Source organism: Equus quagga, chromosome 6 (assembly GCF_021613505.1).
Source record: "Equus quagga isolate Etosha38 chromosome 6, UCLA_HA_Equagga_1.0, whole genome shotgun sequence".
Classification (NCBI taxonomy): Eukaryota; Metazoa; Chordata; class Mammalia; order Perissodactyla; family Equidae; genus Equus; species Equus quagga.
This window is the reverse complement of record NC_060272.1, coordinates 93,383,519-93,403,481: the sequence shown is the minus strand read 5'-3', so window position 1 is coordinate 93,403,481 and position 19,963 is coordinate 93,383,519. Positions and strand designations below refer to the sequence as shown.

General features: G+C 39.6%; 1 protein-coding gene across 9 annotated transcripts in view; it reads left to right on the top strand.

Annotated features, from left to right (window-relative positions):
* The window catches only part of TLE4 (TLE family member 4, transcriptional corepressor), a 141,616-nt gene that overhangs the window by 39,139 nt on the left and 82,514 nt on the right, over positions 1-19,963 (top strand). For 7 of the 9 annotated variants that reach the window (XM_046664505.1, XM_046664504.1, XM_046664501.1 and 4 more), the window contains one exon: positions 10,335-10,409. The exons of the other annotated variants lie outside the window; for them this stretch is intronic. In XM_046664505.1, the coding sequence (XP_046520461.1) occupies positions 10,335-10,409 (75 nt within the window). The remainder of the gene's footprint in view (positions 1-10,334; positions 10,410-19,963) is intronic. 9 annotated transcript variants of the gene reach the window in all.

Below are 19,963 nucleotides of genomic sequence, written 5' to 3'. Positions count from 1 at the left end.
CTCCCCTCTGAAGGAGCAGTGGTTTGGGATGGGGCTGGTTTTACCCACACAGCACTCTAGGAAAACAAGCTTCGCGTCCATTTGGGGAACTGGCTGTTTTGAAAATACCTGGTTGCTGAGCTGAAGTTAGTTTTGTTTTTACAAGTAGTTTATATGGATAGACTCTCCTTTTCATCAGTGATTTCAGGACATAGCTTGTAGACCATTAGACCTTATGGGCCCCTCGGCAGAGTTGAAGGATGCCGGTAAGTACGGACTTAACTCGAGTGCCCCACCCCTCAACACACCTTTAAGGAGATTCTGATGTAGATTTAAAACTATGTGCTGCTTGTGCAAGCGTTTCTGCTAATTTGGAATCCGACCAACTCTGCCTCTTACTGGCTTTGTGCTGGGAAAGTTGATCTCTCAGAGCCTTAATGTTCCTATAGAATGGCAAGAATAACCCCATCTTTATAATGTGTATTATATGTATTAAAATGTAAAGCACTTGGGATAGTAAATGCTAGTTTTGTTTTTTTCCCTTTCCTGGGAAATGGATTCTATTCCAGCTTATTTTGGTTTCCAAGACCTTTGGAGAGGAAGGACTTTGTAAAAACTGGAAGAATTCAAGGTATATATTTCATAAGGAGCTGGCTGGCGGTCTTCCTGTGAAGGTAGCTGGGCCGTGCGGCTCCAAGGACTGCTTCCAATGGTGGGCAGTTAGCTCCACACCGATTATCTTTCAGAAGGAAGGGAATACTTTCTGTTTTTGGTAAACCAGTAAGTATTATCTTAATCTATTAGATTGCTTAAACATTATATATTGGGCACTAGCTGAGGACCTGATTTGGAGGATTTTTGGGTTGGCTAGGGTATGTTTCATGGTGATCAACAAGGTGCACCTAAGACCTTTGAGAGCTTCAGACTCCTGGTGGGCTGTAGGTCAGTAGGTGAAAGGGTCTTACCTTATAGTTGAACATCTTTCCCCAGGGTACAGTGGTATTTTCAGAAATGTGTTGCTCTGCTAACAAGGAGCAGAGTTCATTGGAAGAGTTATGTGAGAGGCAGTGTGGTAAGAGCCTGAGGTCAGGCTGACTTGGGACCAAATCCTGGCTCAGCCGCTTGCTTCTCTCATTATCATGTTGAGCAAAATACCAGCTTTTCTGGGCTGCAGTTTCCTCATCCATATAACATGGTATCTGTGCTGTAGGGTTTGTTATATGACGATAAGTTACAGTGTAAAGGACCTAGCTGGGTATTTGGCTGCTTTAACAGAGATCAAAGGAATGGTGATTTAGTGAAGTTAAAAGCTGCTCTCTCTCTGACATAACAGTTTGCATAGAAGCAGCTGTAGCTAATTTGGTGACTTCATGATGTGGTGAACTCAAGTCTCTTCTCTATTGATTTTCATCATCCCTAGCACCATCACGTCCTGCCCCAGCCAGCAGGAAGGTAAAGAGAGAGAGGGCGTGTGTGTTTTCTTTTAAGGGCATGATGTCGAGGATGCTCACCTTTTTGCTCACTTTGCAGTGGCCAATGCCTAGTTCCCTGCCCACAGCCAGCTGCAAGGAGACTTGGCAATGTGGTCTTAGCTGAGTGGCCATTATGCCCACCTAAAACTTATACTAATGTAAGAGAAGGGATATCAGGAGACAACTAGCAGTTGATTCTAGTCACAGTGCTGTGTATTAAGTAACAATAGTGGTCATTATTATTATTGCCAGTGTTGATTTGAAGGGAGGTCCTATTGAACCAATGGTGTGTCTTTGCATGATAAACTTTAGCTCCGACTAGATAGTCAGCACAACTCATATTTTAATTTATCACAGAAAATATACAGTAATGCATAGTTCTTGTTATAGAAGTCTCCTCCCAGGTCTGAATTGTAAGGAAGAGAGTCACCTGTCAGGTCTTGTTTATCATTTATCCATTCACAAAAGGTGGAAAGGAACTCACATGGATGGTATGGGCCCTGTGGGCCGTCTAGGTCTAAAAGCACAGCTTATGTTTATGCTCATATTTTAAAAAGTACAAAGATTCTTGAAGACACCTCTCAATCAAATGATGTGTAGAGCAGATCACACATATGCCTGCCGTGTTTTGTGGTAGCCTTGCTGGAAGGAAAATGCCACTTGAAGCTAGAAAAGTTATTGTTAGGGAAATCTCATCTTGTGAGTGGAACATTTTTCAAGTCTTTAAATTAGTCCTTTCCACCTTACCTATCTCAGACATACTGTTTTGTGAACATGTATTGTTCTTGAACTGGGGAAAATGGGATCAAATTTTTTGACAGTCTTCCTCTCGCATAAGTACATATCGTGGAAGATGTATTGGATAAATCACTCTTTGTTTTGTGGAGTTTTAAGACATCTTAGAAAAATTAACTCAGGTTGATTGTTTTGTAGCATCAAACTTGATCCATTTTAATGTCTTGGGCCTCAAATCATTTCCAAACCACAGCCTAAAGTAACCTGAAATGTGTATACCTTACTGGAGGGAGTGAGAGAGCATAAAAGTGGTTCCTCATGACCAGTGGCTTCCTAATTCCCATTTATTAAACCCATAGTCATCCTTACCTTTGGAGAAATGGCATTATTTATCTTTAACCTTGTTTTCAGCAGATTGCTACAACTTGTTTCTAGTCATTCAGTGCCAAGGAGGATGAATATTCCCCTCCTCCCCCACTTCTCTGTAATTCCATAGCTGAATTTTCTTGTTCCCTGAGTTACTGAAACTGGATTGCTCCGAGGCTGCTGGAGGAGCCCTGTGGACCAGACCTCCCGAGTCACAGGGAGTCAGGGCGGTGCCCAGCTTGGAGGCCCGGGCTTACCTGTGAGCAGCTGGTTTTCCTTGCATCTGTAAATATTGATTTAACAAATGAAATAAAGAATTCAAATCATTCTTTTGACTACATTTAACAGTAGTTCTATGATCATTAGAATTTTTAGAGTATAAACGGGAAATTAGGAGTGAAAATTTTAAGCCTTCTACTTTTATTCTTATATTTACCTAGGGAAAAGGGAACATTCGAACCTGAATGCTTTTTAGTGCAAATTTAATTTTAACTCAAAGCTTGGTTTTTATTGCCCTGTTAGCTTTTCTAACGGGTAGTAGCAAGTAGTTAGTGTTTTTTTGCCAGAATTCTGTTTGTTTGGGTGCTCTGCATTGCATTTAAATGGTAGAAAATATACAACTTATGTAATGGTGATAATAGGCATTTATTTAAATTCCAATAGACTAGAATAGCTAGTGAAATCAAATGATACATGAATTTCTATTTTGGACATGCCATAAATTTGGTTCTTTTAATTTGCTGGAAGACCAGCCCTTTCTGAGATATATGAGATATAGGTGTATCTCAAATGCTGTTTATTTGGCATCTGGGTTAACACGGTACTGATTTACTCTGAACCACATTTTGCATGTATAGAATAATGGTAAAATGGAAGTTGAAAAACGTGATCAGTCACTTTCATATTGTGCCTTAGGGAGGAAATGAACAAAATGCGGTGGTTACATGCACTGGTGGCAGTGTTCTCGCCTCATAATGGCACCAGGTTAACTCATCTTATTGCTTGTTAACTTTGTAAGGAATCAATGGCTTGTGATAACACGGTTTGATGTTAGGAGAGCTTGGCTGAAACCACCAGAGATCCCCTGATAAGTATGCAGTGACACCCGTAAGTCTGTCTTCAAGAGCATTCATTAAATGCCAGCAGCCTTCACAGGAGACGTCTGCTTCCCAATCAGGGCCATTTTATCAGAGTTGGCAAGGTATTATGACAGCCCCGTATATCTAAGGAATGTCCTGAAGTAACTAATAGACCTGGATTGGGGCTTTAGAGGATTTGGTCCATTTTTCTGATTTCTGCATTGGCCCACCTTTTATTTAAAATGTATTTTTTCCCCACAATACTGAATGAGGTATCAGAGAGCATAATCCTGTCTCAGGTACCATGGTTGACTTATTGGCTTGTTCTACATGACCATGTGTTTTGGTGATAATTGGATGTTTGGTGAGATCCTTATGGTGGCATTATGGCCTGCTTGTCCTCAGCAAGTGAAAGATGATTCTCCAGAGGGAGAACTTTTTTTCTGCAGGTTTAAATGTGGACCACCTTCCAAAGGCAGCAGTGCTAAAAACCCTTATCTTTATGTGTCCAAAGAAATTAGCGTTAATTTGAGAAATTGATTCATTTCTTTGACTTTCAGTTAGGCAGTGATTGGATTATTACTGGGGCTAAGCTATACCATACTTTAAGTAGAGATGCATTGCCTAATACAGTAGCCAGAGCCATTTGTGACTATTTGGATTTAAAGTTAAATAAGGTTAATAATTCAGTTTCCCAGTCACGTTAGCCACATGTCAGGTGCTCATTATCCACCCATATGTGGCTAGTGGCCACCATATTCTTAGCACAGATCTAGAACATTTCTGACATTGCAGAAAGTTCTATTGGAAAGCATGGACTTGAGCTTGTTGGATCTATCAAAGAATGGCCGATCCCCAGCTGAATGAAAATGGAGAAGACAAGGCTGAAGGATCAGAAAGAAAAAGACCTTGGGCATTATTTCCCAAGGTGTGCTCCTCAGAGCTTTAATCCCATATTCCATAGCTGAAGTTGTTTGGAAAGCCCTGTGTACATATTCACTCTGTTTGAGATTTAAAGCTCGAAGAAGACCTGCAGTTTACCAGATGTTAGCCAAATTAAACCTGGTTTTTTTTTTTTTTAAAGTAATACCTAACAACTTGTGAGACCAACATTTCCTTGAATACCATTTAGAAGAGGCTGACTTGAGGAGTTTTTGGTTAAATTTGAGGCTTTTTTGTGTCAATAAACTTGGTAGAGTTACTGACAAAAGCTCAGTAGGATTTTAGCCTGACTTACTGGACACGGACATTCAGTTTGTTCTGCTCAGCCACACCTGGAGTACTGTGTCTAGTCACGTCAGGCATCAGGCATACCAGAGGAGTAGCCCGGAAGATGAGTGGCCTAGAGCCAGTGACCGGGGGATATTTATCCTGGAATAGAGAGAATTGAACACAGGCATTCTGCCATCTTCAAATACCTGAAGTGCACTCCAGTGGAGGAGAATTTAGAGGCAAAACTGGGGCCAGTGAGAAGAAGTTATGGGGAGTAGATTTCACTCACTATTAGGGCCCATTATTCCCAAATGGAAAAAAGCTTCTCTGTGAGGTAGTGAATTCCTTTTCAGAGGATGTAATCAAGCAGAGGCTGATTGATTACTTACTAGGGTGTGACAGAGGAGATTCATCATTAGATATAGTAATGGCCTTTGACCTGTGGTTGGTGCTGCAATGCCACCATCCCATTCTCCTCAGCCCAGGCAGCATTTAGAAGTCTGTAGGCATTTGGAAATATGGAGGGTGGTTTGTTGGTTGGTTGGTACAGTGCTTGGGAGGCTACTGGCATCTGGATCTCGTGATTTCTGAAGGCTCTTTCTAGTTCAGATTGAGTGGTTTTTCATGTACATGTGGCTAATGATTCCTGTTGGCAGAAAGGATCTTTGGTCCAAGTTCAGGCCTCAGTGTCCTTCACCTAGAATACTGCGTTAGCCTTCTAGCTGTTCTCCCTCCAGTCTGGTTCACCTCCCTGCCGTCTGGCTTCTTCTTATTCCCAGGTCTGTCTTACTAAAATGCAGAACTGATGGCACTCTGCTGCTAAAAAATTTTAATAAAAAATGTCTTACCAGGATAAAGTCCAACTTCTTTGCATGTCATGCAAAGCCCTTCAACTGTTTGGGCTCCTCCTGCCTTACAGATTTCACTTCCCACTAGTAGTACGTGGTTCTATAGGGTAGGCCTGTGTCGTACTCAAATGACTTAATGACTTTATGCGCTTGCCTTTGCTCTTCTTTTTGTGAATACCTCTTCCACTTTAAAGAGTTTTGCATGAGTGTCTTGCCACACATGCCCAAGAAGGCCCTCAAAATCCTACTGTGCCTTGTCTCTCCCAACTTCCCCTACCCTAGTCTCCTCCTCCAGCCACACATTCTTTCTCTTCCTTGACAGACAAGCTCCTTTCCCCTTCAGGGACCTTACGCAAGCAAGCTGTTCCCTCCCCTTGGAATTCTTTTCTCCTTGCTCTTCATCCACAGAACTCCTGCAGATCTTTCAAGTCTCAGTTGTTGGGTCAGCTTCCTTAGGGAATCTTCCCTCAGCCCTAAGATTAGGTTAGATAATTCCCTGATAAGTGATTACATAGCATCCTGTAATTTTCTTCATGGACATTACTCTCCAATTGTAATTACTTTACAGAGCCTCTTGAGTATTATGCATTGTCTGTCTTGTTCATTATTCTAATCTCAGTTCCTACCACAGTGCCTGGTGCATAGTAGGTGCGGAAATAATTGGATGAATGAATAAGAAAACAAAACCCTATCCTCCTGCCCCAGGAAATGTGCTGGCCGTTCCTTCCTATAACTTCCCCTAGGATTCTCTCTCCTATATTCTGGTACTGTAGGGCACTCTCTATGTCTGGAAGTTCTGTGAGGAGGGGGACCGTTATCTCTTGCTCACTTGTGTCTCCACCTGTCAGGAGTGTCAGTGTTGTTCATTATAAGAATCATACTTCATTTTACATCTCTGCTCTTACTACCCCTTTACTGACCCTATCAATAAGGGAGATATTTTAAAAAATTCTAGGTTATAATATAGAGTTTTTTATTACTGTTTTTATTAGAGGTATCACATCTATTGCCATGCCCTAAAGTACTTTCATGGCAGGTATTGTCATTGTAATCTCTTCTGAGAAGCGTACGTTAAACACGGATTGTACACACTTTAGTGGTTTGTTGAGATCTGTTTCTCAGCAGGCTTTGTTGGACTGCTGAGCTTATATTAATTATTTCAGCCTCTTTCTTGTAGAAAAAAGTTTTCAATGCTTTTCCAGAACAAATGCAAAAATAATTTTATGATGAAAGTAAGTAGGCAAGTGATTTAGCATATAGAATTTCATTTTACTGGCTTTTTTTTTTTTCCAACTGTGCTTGTATTCATTAAATCTCAATATTTTATTGAGATATAATTTACACATCATAAAATTCACTCATTGTAAATGTACAATTTAACGGTTTTTAGTAAATTTACAGAGTTGTGCAACCATAACCACAATGTGTAGGGGTTTTTTTTTTTTTTTCAGGATTTTAAAAAAGATTATCAATCACAGTATTTTAAAGAATAAATAATTGGGCATTCTTTTCCTCTTCCAAATCCCTGTTAGAGGCCCCCTCTCTCACCCTTGGCTTATTAATATATTCTCAGTGGCATTTTATTTGGTGGCACTGGTGAAAAGGTCACACCGGGAGCTCATATCTGAGTGAGCAGCTTGAGCAATAAGAGCAGCCATAGTGTTGCCTGCCGCAGATTTCCTGGGGCTGGAGTGGCTGTCACCACTTGTGGTGAGGGGGCTGAGGGGATAGGCAGGAAGTGGGAGAGGAAATGAGATGTAGGGTGGAGTGAGGAGAGGAACAGATGGGGCAGGGGAAGAAAAGGGGAAGAGATGGCAGACATAATGGGAAAGCCATCGTGGTTCTGAGAAGATGTGAAAAACTTGCTGTATTTTCTGAATCACAGAGCTTACTTGTTAAAATTTGAAAATGGAAAAAAAAATGCCCCCTGTGAGTCAGTTTATGGGAGTACTTTAGGCTTCTTTCTCGAGTGTTCATTTTTTCTTTTGTGATCGTTTACCCCTTCTTCCCCAAGTTTTAATTTTCACCCCTTTCCTGGCGTGTGCTGCTTTAGTCTGTGGTGTAATGTTACTGTGTGGCTGAGTGAGCAATGTTGGGTGTTTCTGGTGCTTTGAGAGCACACAGGGGAGGAGGCATTCTTTCCCTTAGGGAGCTTCTGTTCCAAAGGTCCTTAAACAGCAGATGATTCACAGTTGTAAGCAGAAATAGGGAAGTAAAATCCTGAACTACAGGTGAAGTTCAGATGTGGTATTATAGCCCATGGCCATTGCCATGAGAGCAAAGGGAGGAGCTCAGTTGTGACTTCCATTGTCATTTTAGATTTTTAGCAAGAGTTTCTATAGGAGCATGTGAGTGTCATGGTTCACTGGTGTGTTTCTGGTTTTCTCAGTAAATGCACTTGATTTTAATGCTGAGCCAGAGCGGTTTCAGCCTAAGGCATCTTTGCCCATCTTGGCAGTTGGAATCCAGTTTATGAAGCAAGAGTTGATCAATCTTCATGGTAGGAAGGGCTTAACTAGATGCATTTTCTGCATCTCTGTCTCATAGAAGTGTTCTTTGAGTACTTAATACAGAGTAGATGATATTTCAGTAATACGGAGATTTTTCAGTAATATACAGAAATGGCACAGAGTAAGAGCTTAAAAGCTTTTGTTGAATGAATGGGTGCATGAGTGGAATGAATGATATACCTCTTGGATGTATACACGTGTGGTGTTTTGGCGTCTGTTTCAGTGTTTTGGACATTTTGCGCAGCCATTGTTGAATGTTGGAAAGTAAGAGGTGGGAAATCCCATAAAATTTCCATGCATGTACTCACTTTGAGTACTAGATAAGTCTCAGAGTCGTCCTACATGTTATCTTTTTCTCTGCTTTCCAACTGCTGCCATTTTTCACTACTCTGATACACACATTGCCTTAAATCTAAACATGAGCTCTGTGCTTGGCACATAGTAGGTAGTCAGTAAACATACATGGTCAGGCTGGCTTCGAGGAGAAACTACTGTTACTGCTCATTTACTGACTATGCCTTTTGATTCCTTCTAGTGTTTTCATAAATCTTTAGGATTTTTACTTTCTTTGGAGAAAAGAGGGAAATGAATTATTTCACTTTGACAAATACTTTATTAAAGAGTAAGAGAATGGATGGAGATATCTATGAATACTTTGGGATTGCTTCTTAAGCCCTTATTTTTAAACTCTTACAGTTAAAAAAAAAATCAGAGATACATAGTTTAATGTTCTGAGTTTTAGTAAAAGCTTAAAATGCAGTGATCTGTTATTTGACATTTTTCTTCCCATTAGTTGCAGGCACAAAATACACATTTCTATTAGGAAATCAAGGATGAAAACACCACTTGTAGATGACTAATTTAAGCAGTTTCCCTTCCCACATCACCCCCTCACCCCCCATCACCACCCCTCCACAGCTGGGAGGTGGATAGTGGTCACCCTGGTTGATCTCAGTGACTGTGTGTTTGAGGGTTTTGGAATGTAGTGCAAGGTAGCTCAGGGAGAATTTCGCGCTTCACTCGTGGCTTACCTCTTTGTATGTATTGCGCAGTATGATAGCTGAGCTTCATGTTCACTTCAAGTCAGTGGAGAAAGTTAACTACATTTCTCAACTGGGATCAGGCAAAATGAGACTCTTCCCGACCACACAGAGGACTGCCTGTTTCACAGCACAGTCCCTTTGGCTCTTCATTCACTAAACCTAGTGAAAGAAGTCGAGAAGAGACTATTTTAGACCGAATTTGAGTGTGTAGATCCTAGAATGTTCGAGTGTATTTAGTTGGGAATAATATTTACACTTTGGGGGTACTTGTCTAAGCTGTTGTGTATGTCCGGATGTAAGTGAGTGCCTCCATGTCGAGACTTCTGTGCTATTTTTCTAATGTTATAAAAATTACTAATGGCAGTTCTTGCTCATTTTCTTTAGAACTGAATCATGGATAGAGGGATTTTCATATACTATTCGTCCTAGTTTTTCCAAAGGAAAACTAACTTAAACTTGCAGGTTTTGGTTTTTCTATTGCATTTAAAAGAAATACCTGAAGTTCTTAAACTTTACTGCTAGGGAGAGTTGTACATTTTTAATCCCTTTTAAATTTGCAGCCCTTCCTGACAGAAATTAAAATGTGAACACTTTTTACATTTCCAGAAGAAACATGAATGTTTAGTTCTGTATGTCCTTCCGGTGTTTACTCTAACTAACAGACAGCAGGAAAAATTTTAAAAATAAATATTTATAGGAAGTATTTTGAAAGTTTTTATGTAGATGGCAGAGAAAAGGGGGTACAAAGAAAGCAGGTCGAATGGGTTCTGTTGTTTTGTTTGTAGTATTAGTGGAAGGTGTTGGGTCAGTTTGCATCACTGACATGAAAGGAAAATGTAAGCTGCTTCTACCAGTTGTAAGGGAGCATCCTTCATGGGGGCGCAGTTGGATGCCCAGTTAGTTCTCAGCAGTGTAGACCCAAATGTACCCTAGAGATTTAGTCACCCTCCACCTGGGGCTTCTATTTGGAGTATGGAGACCCCTAAATCCTATTTTGCATGTAATTGAAGGTAGAGGACATGTTAGGAAAAGCTGTTCTTGACTGAGTAGACACAAATAATTGTATTCTGTTTCTGATCTTCATTTATAGCACCAGCAACAAGTGGTGCAGGCTGTGGAACGGGCCAAGCAGGTGACCATGGCAGAACTGAACGCCATCATTGGGGTACGTGGCCTTTCCATTTTAGCTCTGATCTTAGTGTTTGTCATCAGTTCTCTCGCTTTCTCTTCTTAAATTTTATTCCATCAAAGGGGCAAAGGGCAATAGAAGTCCATAAAGTGAAATTAAGCACTTTGCCTTCAGTCTCATGTGAAATTTGATGGCTGCCTCAGAAACTTTGGATCACATTCTCACCAATTCAGGTTGACATGTTCCCAAAAATTCTCCCCTAAGGAGACTGGGTAGTTCTCTTTTATAATATTTCTTTCTTTTGCAATCAGCTACTGTTGCTAACCTACGCCAGAAAAAAGATACACATTGCCCTGATGTTAAAATGGCCTGATTTTTTTATCTTTCCTCAAATATAGATTATCTTAATTATTATCATTTTTAGTGAAATGTGCATTTTCACATCTCCCTGCTACTCTTCCTCCCTTGTGATGAGTGGTTCTTGTGGGCTAGTGTCCATTTGTAGTAGAAAATAATAGATGAACTACACCTTTCTGAAAAATCAGTGGCCTAGTTGTAAAATCCTTCCTGCATAGTAGCATTAATGTTGCATAGAAATCCTGCTGGAATTCATGGGTTTGGGCAGTCACTCCACTTCCATTTTGTTCTCCCAGATTAAGATAACAAGTAATAAAATAAGGTGCTAAAACTTAGAAATAATAAAGGTGAGAAATCTTAGCTGAAAAGAGCACAATATTCACATCTCTATTTATGCACCTGGTACAAGCAGTTCCTTAGGTTATTCTAATAAAGACACTACAACTGTACCTTCCTCTTTCTGCCCCCTCCCAAATACTTTCTTTTGTGTATAAATTATACACAAAAGTCTTTTCTCTTTTTTCCCCTCAGTGTATCAAACATACTTTGAAATGCTAATTATTCCATTTACTTTCATTAAAATTCAAATTGCTGAGTGAAGATGCCGAGAAGGGTCGCCTGATAATCAATCTGAAGTGAAGATATTGCTTCAATTACGCCTCTGTCTTTTAACAAGGAAATCAGAACTCTGGGGTGACTGCCGATGGTGGTAGGGCAGTAGTCTGATTGTAGCTTGTTTTTTGATGAGCTGTTTTGAGCTCTATTTTGTGTCCCTCTGACCACAAGAAAACAGTGGTAGTAAATTAGAAGACATAATAAAGGAGAAAGAGTAACCTTTATTTCCTCAGAAGGGCTCTTGGGAAAGAAGAGCCTGAATCAGAACAAGCCACACTACAGACTCACTTGTCATACATTTTCTGCCAGGGGTGAGGGAGAGATGAGAGATGATTACGTTTCACAGTTAGTTTTTATTTCCTAAAATTCCAGAAAAGAGTAGCGTAATAAATTTTTTAAAACACTGAGAAGGCATTCATCTTAAAGTTAGTATATATGTATATATACCAGTTGTGTTTGCTCGAAGTGTGTGTTGTATTCACGCTGGGCTGGTTTTGGTTACCAAATCTCCCGAGGTCACCAGGGGCAGAATCTGCTTTTTTCAGCCGCTACCCTGTCCGCCGTCCGCCGTGAAGGAGACTGTGTGGAGTGAGGACTGACCGGAGGGCTTGCTGGGGCATTTCTGGCTTAGCGTTGATTGATTGTCTGAAATGCTAAAACGCAGGTAGCCATCCTACCTTCTGTCTGGTTGGCATCCTTCTGAAGGAAAACGGTGCTTTTTGTTTCTTTTTCGAGTCTTATTAGTTACTGTCTGTACACTGGAGAGATTAATCTAAATCAAAAACACATTGTTTTGTGTTGGATGTTGCTTAAAAACATGAGGGGAGGTATAAAATCAGAACAAGTGCCCTTCCCTTCATCACATCAAGTACACTTTTAATACTGTTTTATATCTGTTTCATTTTACATACTTTGTTTTGAATGGGATGGCAGATTGCCTTTTCTCAGGGAAAGGATGACTTATTAGACTGTAGCCAAGTTACTGACAGACATATTGTGCGTGTATGGATTTAATTATTAAAACAAAGCTAATTTAATTTTGTGACTTAAAAACTTATTTGAAGAATTAACTCAGTCGAATTGCATGCTATCAAAGCAGCATGTGCTGTAGTTGCTGGATCTGGTGGGATTTCCAAATTATTTGTATCCTAGTAGAAAATGGAATAAAAAAATCACATAATCTGACTATTCTGAAAAATTGATTGCAGAAATAGAAAAACAAACCCAGCAGTTTTCAGGAGTCACAAACCAAGCAAGAAAAGAGCTCAATTATCAACTTACTTGATGCCTTTCTGCTGCTGCTGTCCTCTGTCGTCTTTGGTCTTTTGTCTGTTTCAGCCCTGGTAGTGCCTTGTGTCCAGTCGTTTTCAGAGTTGTAACACTGTGGACTTTTAAATGCACCCGCTGTTCTGGCTGCCCTTGGACATGGCCGTGTTGTGAGGTGCTGGTATTTTGACCTGCTACTGAAAGTGGTGAGGGGTCAATTTTAGATTTTTGTTACTTGATCTTTAGAATGTAGTCGGCAACAATTTTCTGCACGGAGGGAATGAAAATTTTTCCTCCTGAGAGGCAAAGACCTGTCTGAAGCCCCTGCAGACCTTCATTTATTTATCAGTGCACATGCATCTGTTTTATATGTATGTGCACCATCTACGCAAGCACAAATGTTCCCAGACTTAATGAAATCTGATGAAGCACCTTTTTAACTCTGCAATATTATTCTACCTTCATTGGCAAATGAGCCAAACCAGTGATCCATGCAGTTTAAATGCAAAATGCTGAAGTGAGCCTGAAACCTGGAGAGGCAGCTTGTTCTCTTGACAGTAAGCTAGTTGTGTTTAATGGAATGAAACACAGTTATAATGATTTCTTTCACAGGTCATGTTCAGTTTAAAACTGTTGATAGATTGAAATAAGTTAAATATCATTTATCTTTTATTTATAAGGAAAAAACCCAGGAAAATTCCTGTGTTGTTTTCTACAGTTAATATTTTGTGTTTTGTTTTGAATTGGTCGTATTTTACACTTCCCTGAAGCTTTCCCGCAGTTTCCCCAAATGGGCTGAGGGAGCGTTGTGTCTCTGGTTTGATCTTGTCATGTGTCCTACTAGCCACTGTGTTTTTAAATTAGAATTTCTGCGCGATCACACTGTTGGAACAACACACAAATTGTAGTTTTAAATCAGTAATATGATCTAATTAGAAATGATGTTTTCATTTCCTGTATTATTAAATTGAGTCATCTGACTATCTTAAAATGCTTTTTAAATCCATTACACTATATAATCAGCACATGCTGTGTGAATGCGGTAATGCTTAATAAAGGAGGCTGATTTGGAACCTCATAAGAATCTCTCCAAAGAAACTACCATTAAGAAAAAAGTTTTGTTAGTACAAACATTGCAAAAGGAAATGTTTGGCTTGTAAAAACAGAAAATGGAGTTTCTTTGGATCCCCTCCCCCTCTTTTTTAACCTGACTCTTTGAAGAATAAAATGATAGAAATATGCTTTTTTTTTTTTTTAAAAGCAAAGCACACTCCCTTAAAGAAATCCTTAAGAACAGGTATGCCATGGTGTTGTAGGAAAATGCAGTTTAGCACAAGAAATGCTGAACCTCAATTTTTAGCAGTGACATTTTAATGATAGGAAGTCTGCAAAATTATTTGCCATCAATTGTGAAGGCAATAACAAGCCTTGGTGGTTTTTCACACTCTCTGTGTTAAGTGCTTTCAGAATGACAGCGTAAACTGTGTTAGAGAACTCCAAGGAAGTAAAACTGATTAAAATGTTCATGCTTGAATGGTGCTGATGGAATAGTTCATTTGGACTTTCTCTACCTCCTGCAGCTCAAGCTGAAATATTAAAATTCAGTGGATTTAAATCTCTCTCCTCTCAGCTCAGGAAAAAAACATTACATTTTAATAGGTTTTAAACCCATAATTCATTGGTTTGGAGCAGCACTATTAAATCTATTTAAATATTACTTGTATTACTAAGGAAATGATTTAAATGACTTTGCCTTTACCATCCTCTGTGTTTGAGTTGATTTAAAAAAAGAAAGACAATACCTTTGGGTTTTTTTTCTTTCCTCTTAAGATTTGTTTTATTGTCCTTGTCATATGATTGGCCCTTAAATTATATACATACACATTCCAGATTGGCATTTTGGCAGAGGGTCTTGCTGTATGATAGTTTTAAAATGTGTGTCCCTCTTTTTTCATTATAGATTTCAAAATGCCGTTTTCAGTTTCAGAGGCATTTAGATGCACCACTGTGGTCATTTCCCTTGTTGTCTTTTTAAACTAATTGGCTGTTAGGCAAAAAACTGAAAGATATAAATTTGTAGGTAAATATAAAAACTTGTGTTTGTGTGTTTGTTTTCCCCTCCCTCACATGACAGCGTCCAATAACACAAAATTTGAATAAAATTAAAAATACAACTTCACTTCCTTAACAAAAGCAAAAGTTATTAAGTATCAAAAAAGCCGTATTTTCCTCTCTTCTGTGTTTACTCATAAAGGGTTTTCCAGAGATATTGTTACTTTTGCAGTGGCCTTGCTGTTGTCCTCTTTTGGGCACAGATATGGCAGCAGTGCTGAGCAGTGTTGTCCTTACCAGGCCCACCTTACCCCTCCTCTGCATTTCTCTCCTGCCTTTGTCATTACAGCATGTTATCCCCAGCTTGACCCACCTCCCGAAAGCCACACTGGGAAGCTCTTGCATTTTCCCAGTGCTTTTTGTGGGGACTCCACCCTTCATTTACGCATGTGCAGCGTGGAAGCATGAGAGAGCTGTCCCCCCACCCCATGGGGTAATCCTCGACCCCTAGGGAGTCAGTCACTGGAAGGCCCCCCTCCTGTCCTTTTGGTGGGCAGTTTTAAGCACTTTCTATGTTCCTCCACAAAGGATCCCAGCAGAATGGAGCTTCAGTTGCCTGTGGTGGTGATCAACTCAAGAATATATCCTTGTTTTGAGTTTCTCTCCTCTGATTGACTTTCCCTATGCCCCACGCCTGTTCTGGGATCATTTCTCAAAACTACCTGCAGCCAAGCCCTGTCCCTCCACTTTTCTAGAGGAACTAAGACACTCAGGATTTGACTTCACAGGCCTCAAGCTCTTTAAGGAGGCTTTCTGGTGTGGGTAGGCAGTTGTACTCTTGTGCCAGAATCATGGTTTGTTTTCTGATGTGAATTCTGTGCATAAAACATTTTCTTTAACAGCCTAGCTTTTACATTGTTTTTTAAGTAAGTAATTTTCAGTATACTTACAGGTGAGCTTCCCTTTTTTGTTCTCCCAGCTGATTACTATTGGTATTTTCTAAATATGGAGTAAACTTAAAAACGAGCCAGAAAATTGATTTGTGTTTTATCAGAGATTGTTGTTCAGCTTTGTTACTGTCTACTGAAGAGTGTGCCTGGAGCTTAAAGGCCTTATACGATATGCCGGCCCCTGACGGCATGATGTGCACAGCTTGGTAACACTGGGAAAGGGGGAAGAGGCTGGTGTTCTGTAATTGTAGGGCTTTGCTTACCTGCCCTCAGAAAGCATGATAAAGTTTGATTGCACGTAAGCCAGAGCAGCTGTACATCGTAAGTCCACACATTCCTCTCTATCTTGTACTGGTGTGCCTTCCCCTCACCTTTTCTTTTTAAACTGGTTCATTTACTGTGGATCAGGAGACTATGTTATTGAGTGATGTAGTCATAATCTAATCTTTGTGCTACAGTTTGATGAGGCTCTAAGAGGCAGTAATTTCCCTTCTCTCATAACAAAGACTCTCATATATTTAAGTAATTTTTTAGCTCTGTCTCCACTTCAGAACTCCCTAAAAAACCTTGGTAAAGAACAGGATTTCTAATTTATGCGTATGGTGTGCTTTTAATTTCTGTTAGAAAGCTGCCCTAGAAGAATTTTTTCTTGTTGTTGCTAACGTGAAGGATTACTGTTTGTTCTTTGCATTGAGGGAGGAGATCTCTCCTCCTTCCCCCAATAAATGCATTTTCATGGCTCCAGGTAGAGTTAAGTGCAGAGAGTTACAAGAGCTGTAGAATGTCTCTCATTGGGTGCATCTGACTTAGCTTAAGGTATGTGAGCATTGGGCTTCCACTAGGAAGAGAACAGAGTTTCCCAGATCTGGGAATCTGCATTTCATTCACACCACAACACAGCAGGCCCAACCTGTATAGGGGTCCAGGGGTCCTGGTGGAACTGTTACACAGAAAAACAGCTTTCGCTCAAGGCAGCTTGCAAGCTTGTTTGCACATTGTTATCCCTAATGATTGGTTAGTGTCCTCCCATTTTGCTTCCCTTTCTCTAATTCTCTGATTGACTTCCTCCTGGCAGTGTTCCTGCAAGCAGCACCTCCAGCTCATGTCTAGTAAGCCTTCTTTCCCTGTGCGCCCAGCCTGCCTTGTGTCCCTGAGAGCTGGGAGGGAGGGAGCTGGCCTAGGCTGTAAGACAGGCAAGCTCACCCCAAACGGGCAAGGAAAGAGTTGGTGACTTAGGCTAAGTTTTAAGGACTATTATTGTGTATTCCTCAAAGCTCCCTCTGTTTGAGAAAATCCTACCTGAAAATGCATTTGTGATCTTAAGTGTTCTCCTAAAGACCTTTTGTAGAAAGGTTAAAACCTTTTAGTGAATGGTAAGAATGATTTATGATTACATCCACTCATTCATTCATTCCACAAATATTTGAGTATCTTCACCAAATCCTATCAAAGGGGCACATTTTATTTTCACTTTGAATGTTATTTTTAAATGTTTTCTGAAATGATCCTCAAATTACATTTAAATCATTTTATTAAGGTTTTATTAGTTGTAATCGTTTTTGGTTTTACATTTTACTACACATAATAAGCTTTTAATTAACACATTTTAATTTTGGTACAACTTCAGTTTCCAAGGATAACAGGGTAAAGAAAGAGATAATAGAAAACATGATAAAAATGAGGCTGCTTATGTTTACAGATTTGTGTATTTTTTATATTTGCAGCTATTTGGAATTAGGAATCTAGAAATACGAATCATTATTCTTTTTTTAAGTCAGGTTTATTGAGGTCTAGTTTACATAGAGGAAATTTTCCTTTTCTAGCATACGGTGTGATGAGTTTTGACAACCAAGTGCAGTTGTGTAACTGCCACCACTCTCAAGATACAGAGCATTTCTCTCTAGCCCTACCCTGTTCCTCCAAATTCTCTTATTCTTTGTAGTCAGTGCTATTCTCTACTCTAGTCCCTGGAGACCACCGATAATGTTTTTTCTTCCAAAGTGAGCATTTTTGAGAATGTTGTGTAAGTGGAGTTACACACTATAATGTAGCCTTTTGAGTTTTCATCCTTCATTTAGCATAATGCCTTTGAGATCTGTCCGTGTGTTTCCCTGGATCAGTACTAGTTAGTGCCTTTGTAGAGCTGGGTAATATTCCATTATATGGATGTACCATTTGTTTACCTTCACCCCTTGAAGGACATTGGGTTTTCTCCAGGTTTTGGTGATTCGTAAATAAAGCCCCAAGAAATATTCACATACAGGTTTTTGTAGAATATAAGTTTTCATTTGGGGGGCAGTTACTTGGAAGTAGGATTGCTCAGTTTTACGTTTAACTTTCGAAGTGGCTGCCCTAGGTTTGCCAAGTGACCATTTTGTTTTCAGTCTCACTAGTCTGTATGAGAGAGCCCTTGCTCCACATCCTCACGAGCATGTGGAATTCTAGGTTTTTGGAGTTTTTTAGCCGTTTCTAATAGCTGTACGGTGGTACTCATGTTTTTATGCATTTCTGTAATAGCTAATGAGGTTTCTTTTTATGTGCTTGTTTGCCATACCTATATCTTCTCTGATGAGTATCTGCTCAAATCTTTGCCTTGTTTTTTCTTGAGTCAGTTCTTTTTTATTTTTGAGTTTTGAGAGTTTTTTTAATATTCTGGATTTAAGTCCTTCATGTATTTTTCAAATATATTCTCCCAATCTGTGGTGCTTAATTTTTTTTAATAGTGTTTGAAGAACAGAAGTTTTTAACATGGATGATGTCTAATTTATGACTATTTTTTATGTCTTACTTTTGATGTGTTCCTCAGTGATCTTTGCCTAACCCACCACAAAGGTTTTCTTGTAGAAATTTTACATTTAGGTCCATGATCCAGTTGAAGTTAATTTTTGTTTATGGTGTGAGTTGTGGGTAGAGTTTCTTTTTTCTTTTTTTTTTCAGATGGACATCCGATTCACTGGTTCCAGCACCATTTGTTGAAAAGACTGTCTTTTCTCCATTGAATTGCCTTTGTACCATTGTTGAAAATTGATCGACTCTATGTGTGGGTCCATTTCTAGGCTCTATTCTCTTCCGTTCGAGTGCATAGCTAGTCTTTTGCCAGTGACACAGTGTCTTGATTTCTGTAGCTTTCATTATTGATATTCTCCATTCTATTTTGTGCTTATTCTTTACTGTTCTCACCCTCTTTCCAGTACCCCTCAGAGCTCTGGTTAAAACTCAGAACTCAGGAAGGTTAACCCTTTGCTCTGATGGCTGCCCATTTTGCTTAGAATGAAGTTGAAATTTCTTACCATGGCCTGCAAGACGGTGAGCTGACCCTTCACCCACCTCTCTGATGTCGTCTACTACTCATTCTCTTTATTTGACTTGTCCTTCAGGCACATGGCCTTTTTCTTCTGTCCCTAGATCACCCCAGGCATCTTCTTGACTGAGGGTTTGTGCACCACCTCTTCCACCCTCTAGAATGTCCGTCTTCCACCTCTTGACGTGGTTTTCCTCATGCTCTTCTTTGAAGTCCCATCTCAGATTTCATCTCCTGAGAAAGGATTTCTCTGGCTGGCAGATGTTAATAGCTCCTTCACCTAACTCATTCTCTGTCCCATTAGCCCATTTTATTTTTCTCATAGCAATAACCATTTATTTATGTGTGTGATTTTCCCATCACTAGAACGTGAGATCTTGTTCATTTCTATAGCCATGGTGCCTAGGACGATATCTAGCTCATCTTTTTCAATAAATATTTGTACAATAAGTACTCAGTAACTGTTGAATAAATGTACAATAATTTGTTTATAATATTTAATAAAGATCTGTTCAATAAATATTTGTTAAATGAACAAATAATCAGTTTTGAGCTATTTTCACATTGGGACTTTTACCCCCACAATTTTGAGCCAAGATTGAGAGAAATTGTGAACTGATAGATAATGCACAATTCTGGCTATCACCTATATAGTATGAGCTTAGGAATTTCACTTAGAAGTTTTCTCACCTGCGGTGTAGAATGCAGGACCGGAGCTGATAGCCCCTGAAGTATTATCTGCTCTTCTAACATTGTATGGTTTTGTAAACCTCTTTGTTTTGATGATGATAGGATATTTTTAAAACTTAGGGACCTTTTGATTTCTCTGGATTTATTGTATCCCTAGGCTTATATTCTTTTCCCTAAACGTGTAACTAAAAATAGCAAATGTTTTTGAGTATTTGCTTTGTGTCAAGTACTGTGCTAAGCATTTGCATGCATTATTCTATTTAATCTTCACATCATCCCCACGTGGAAGGTAGTCTTACTGTCCCCAACTTTGCAGATAATGAAGCTAAGGCTCCAAAGGGTTGTTAGTAGTTTTCTGA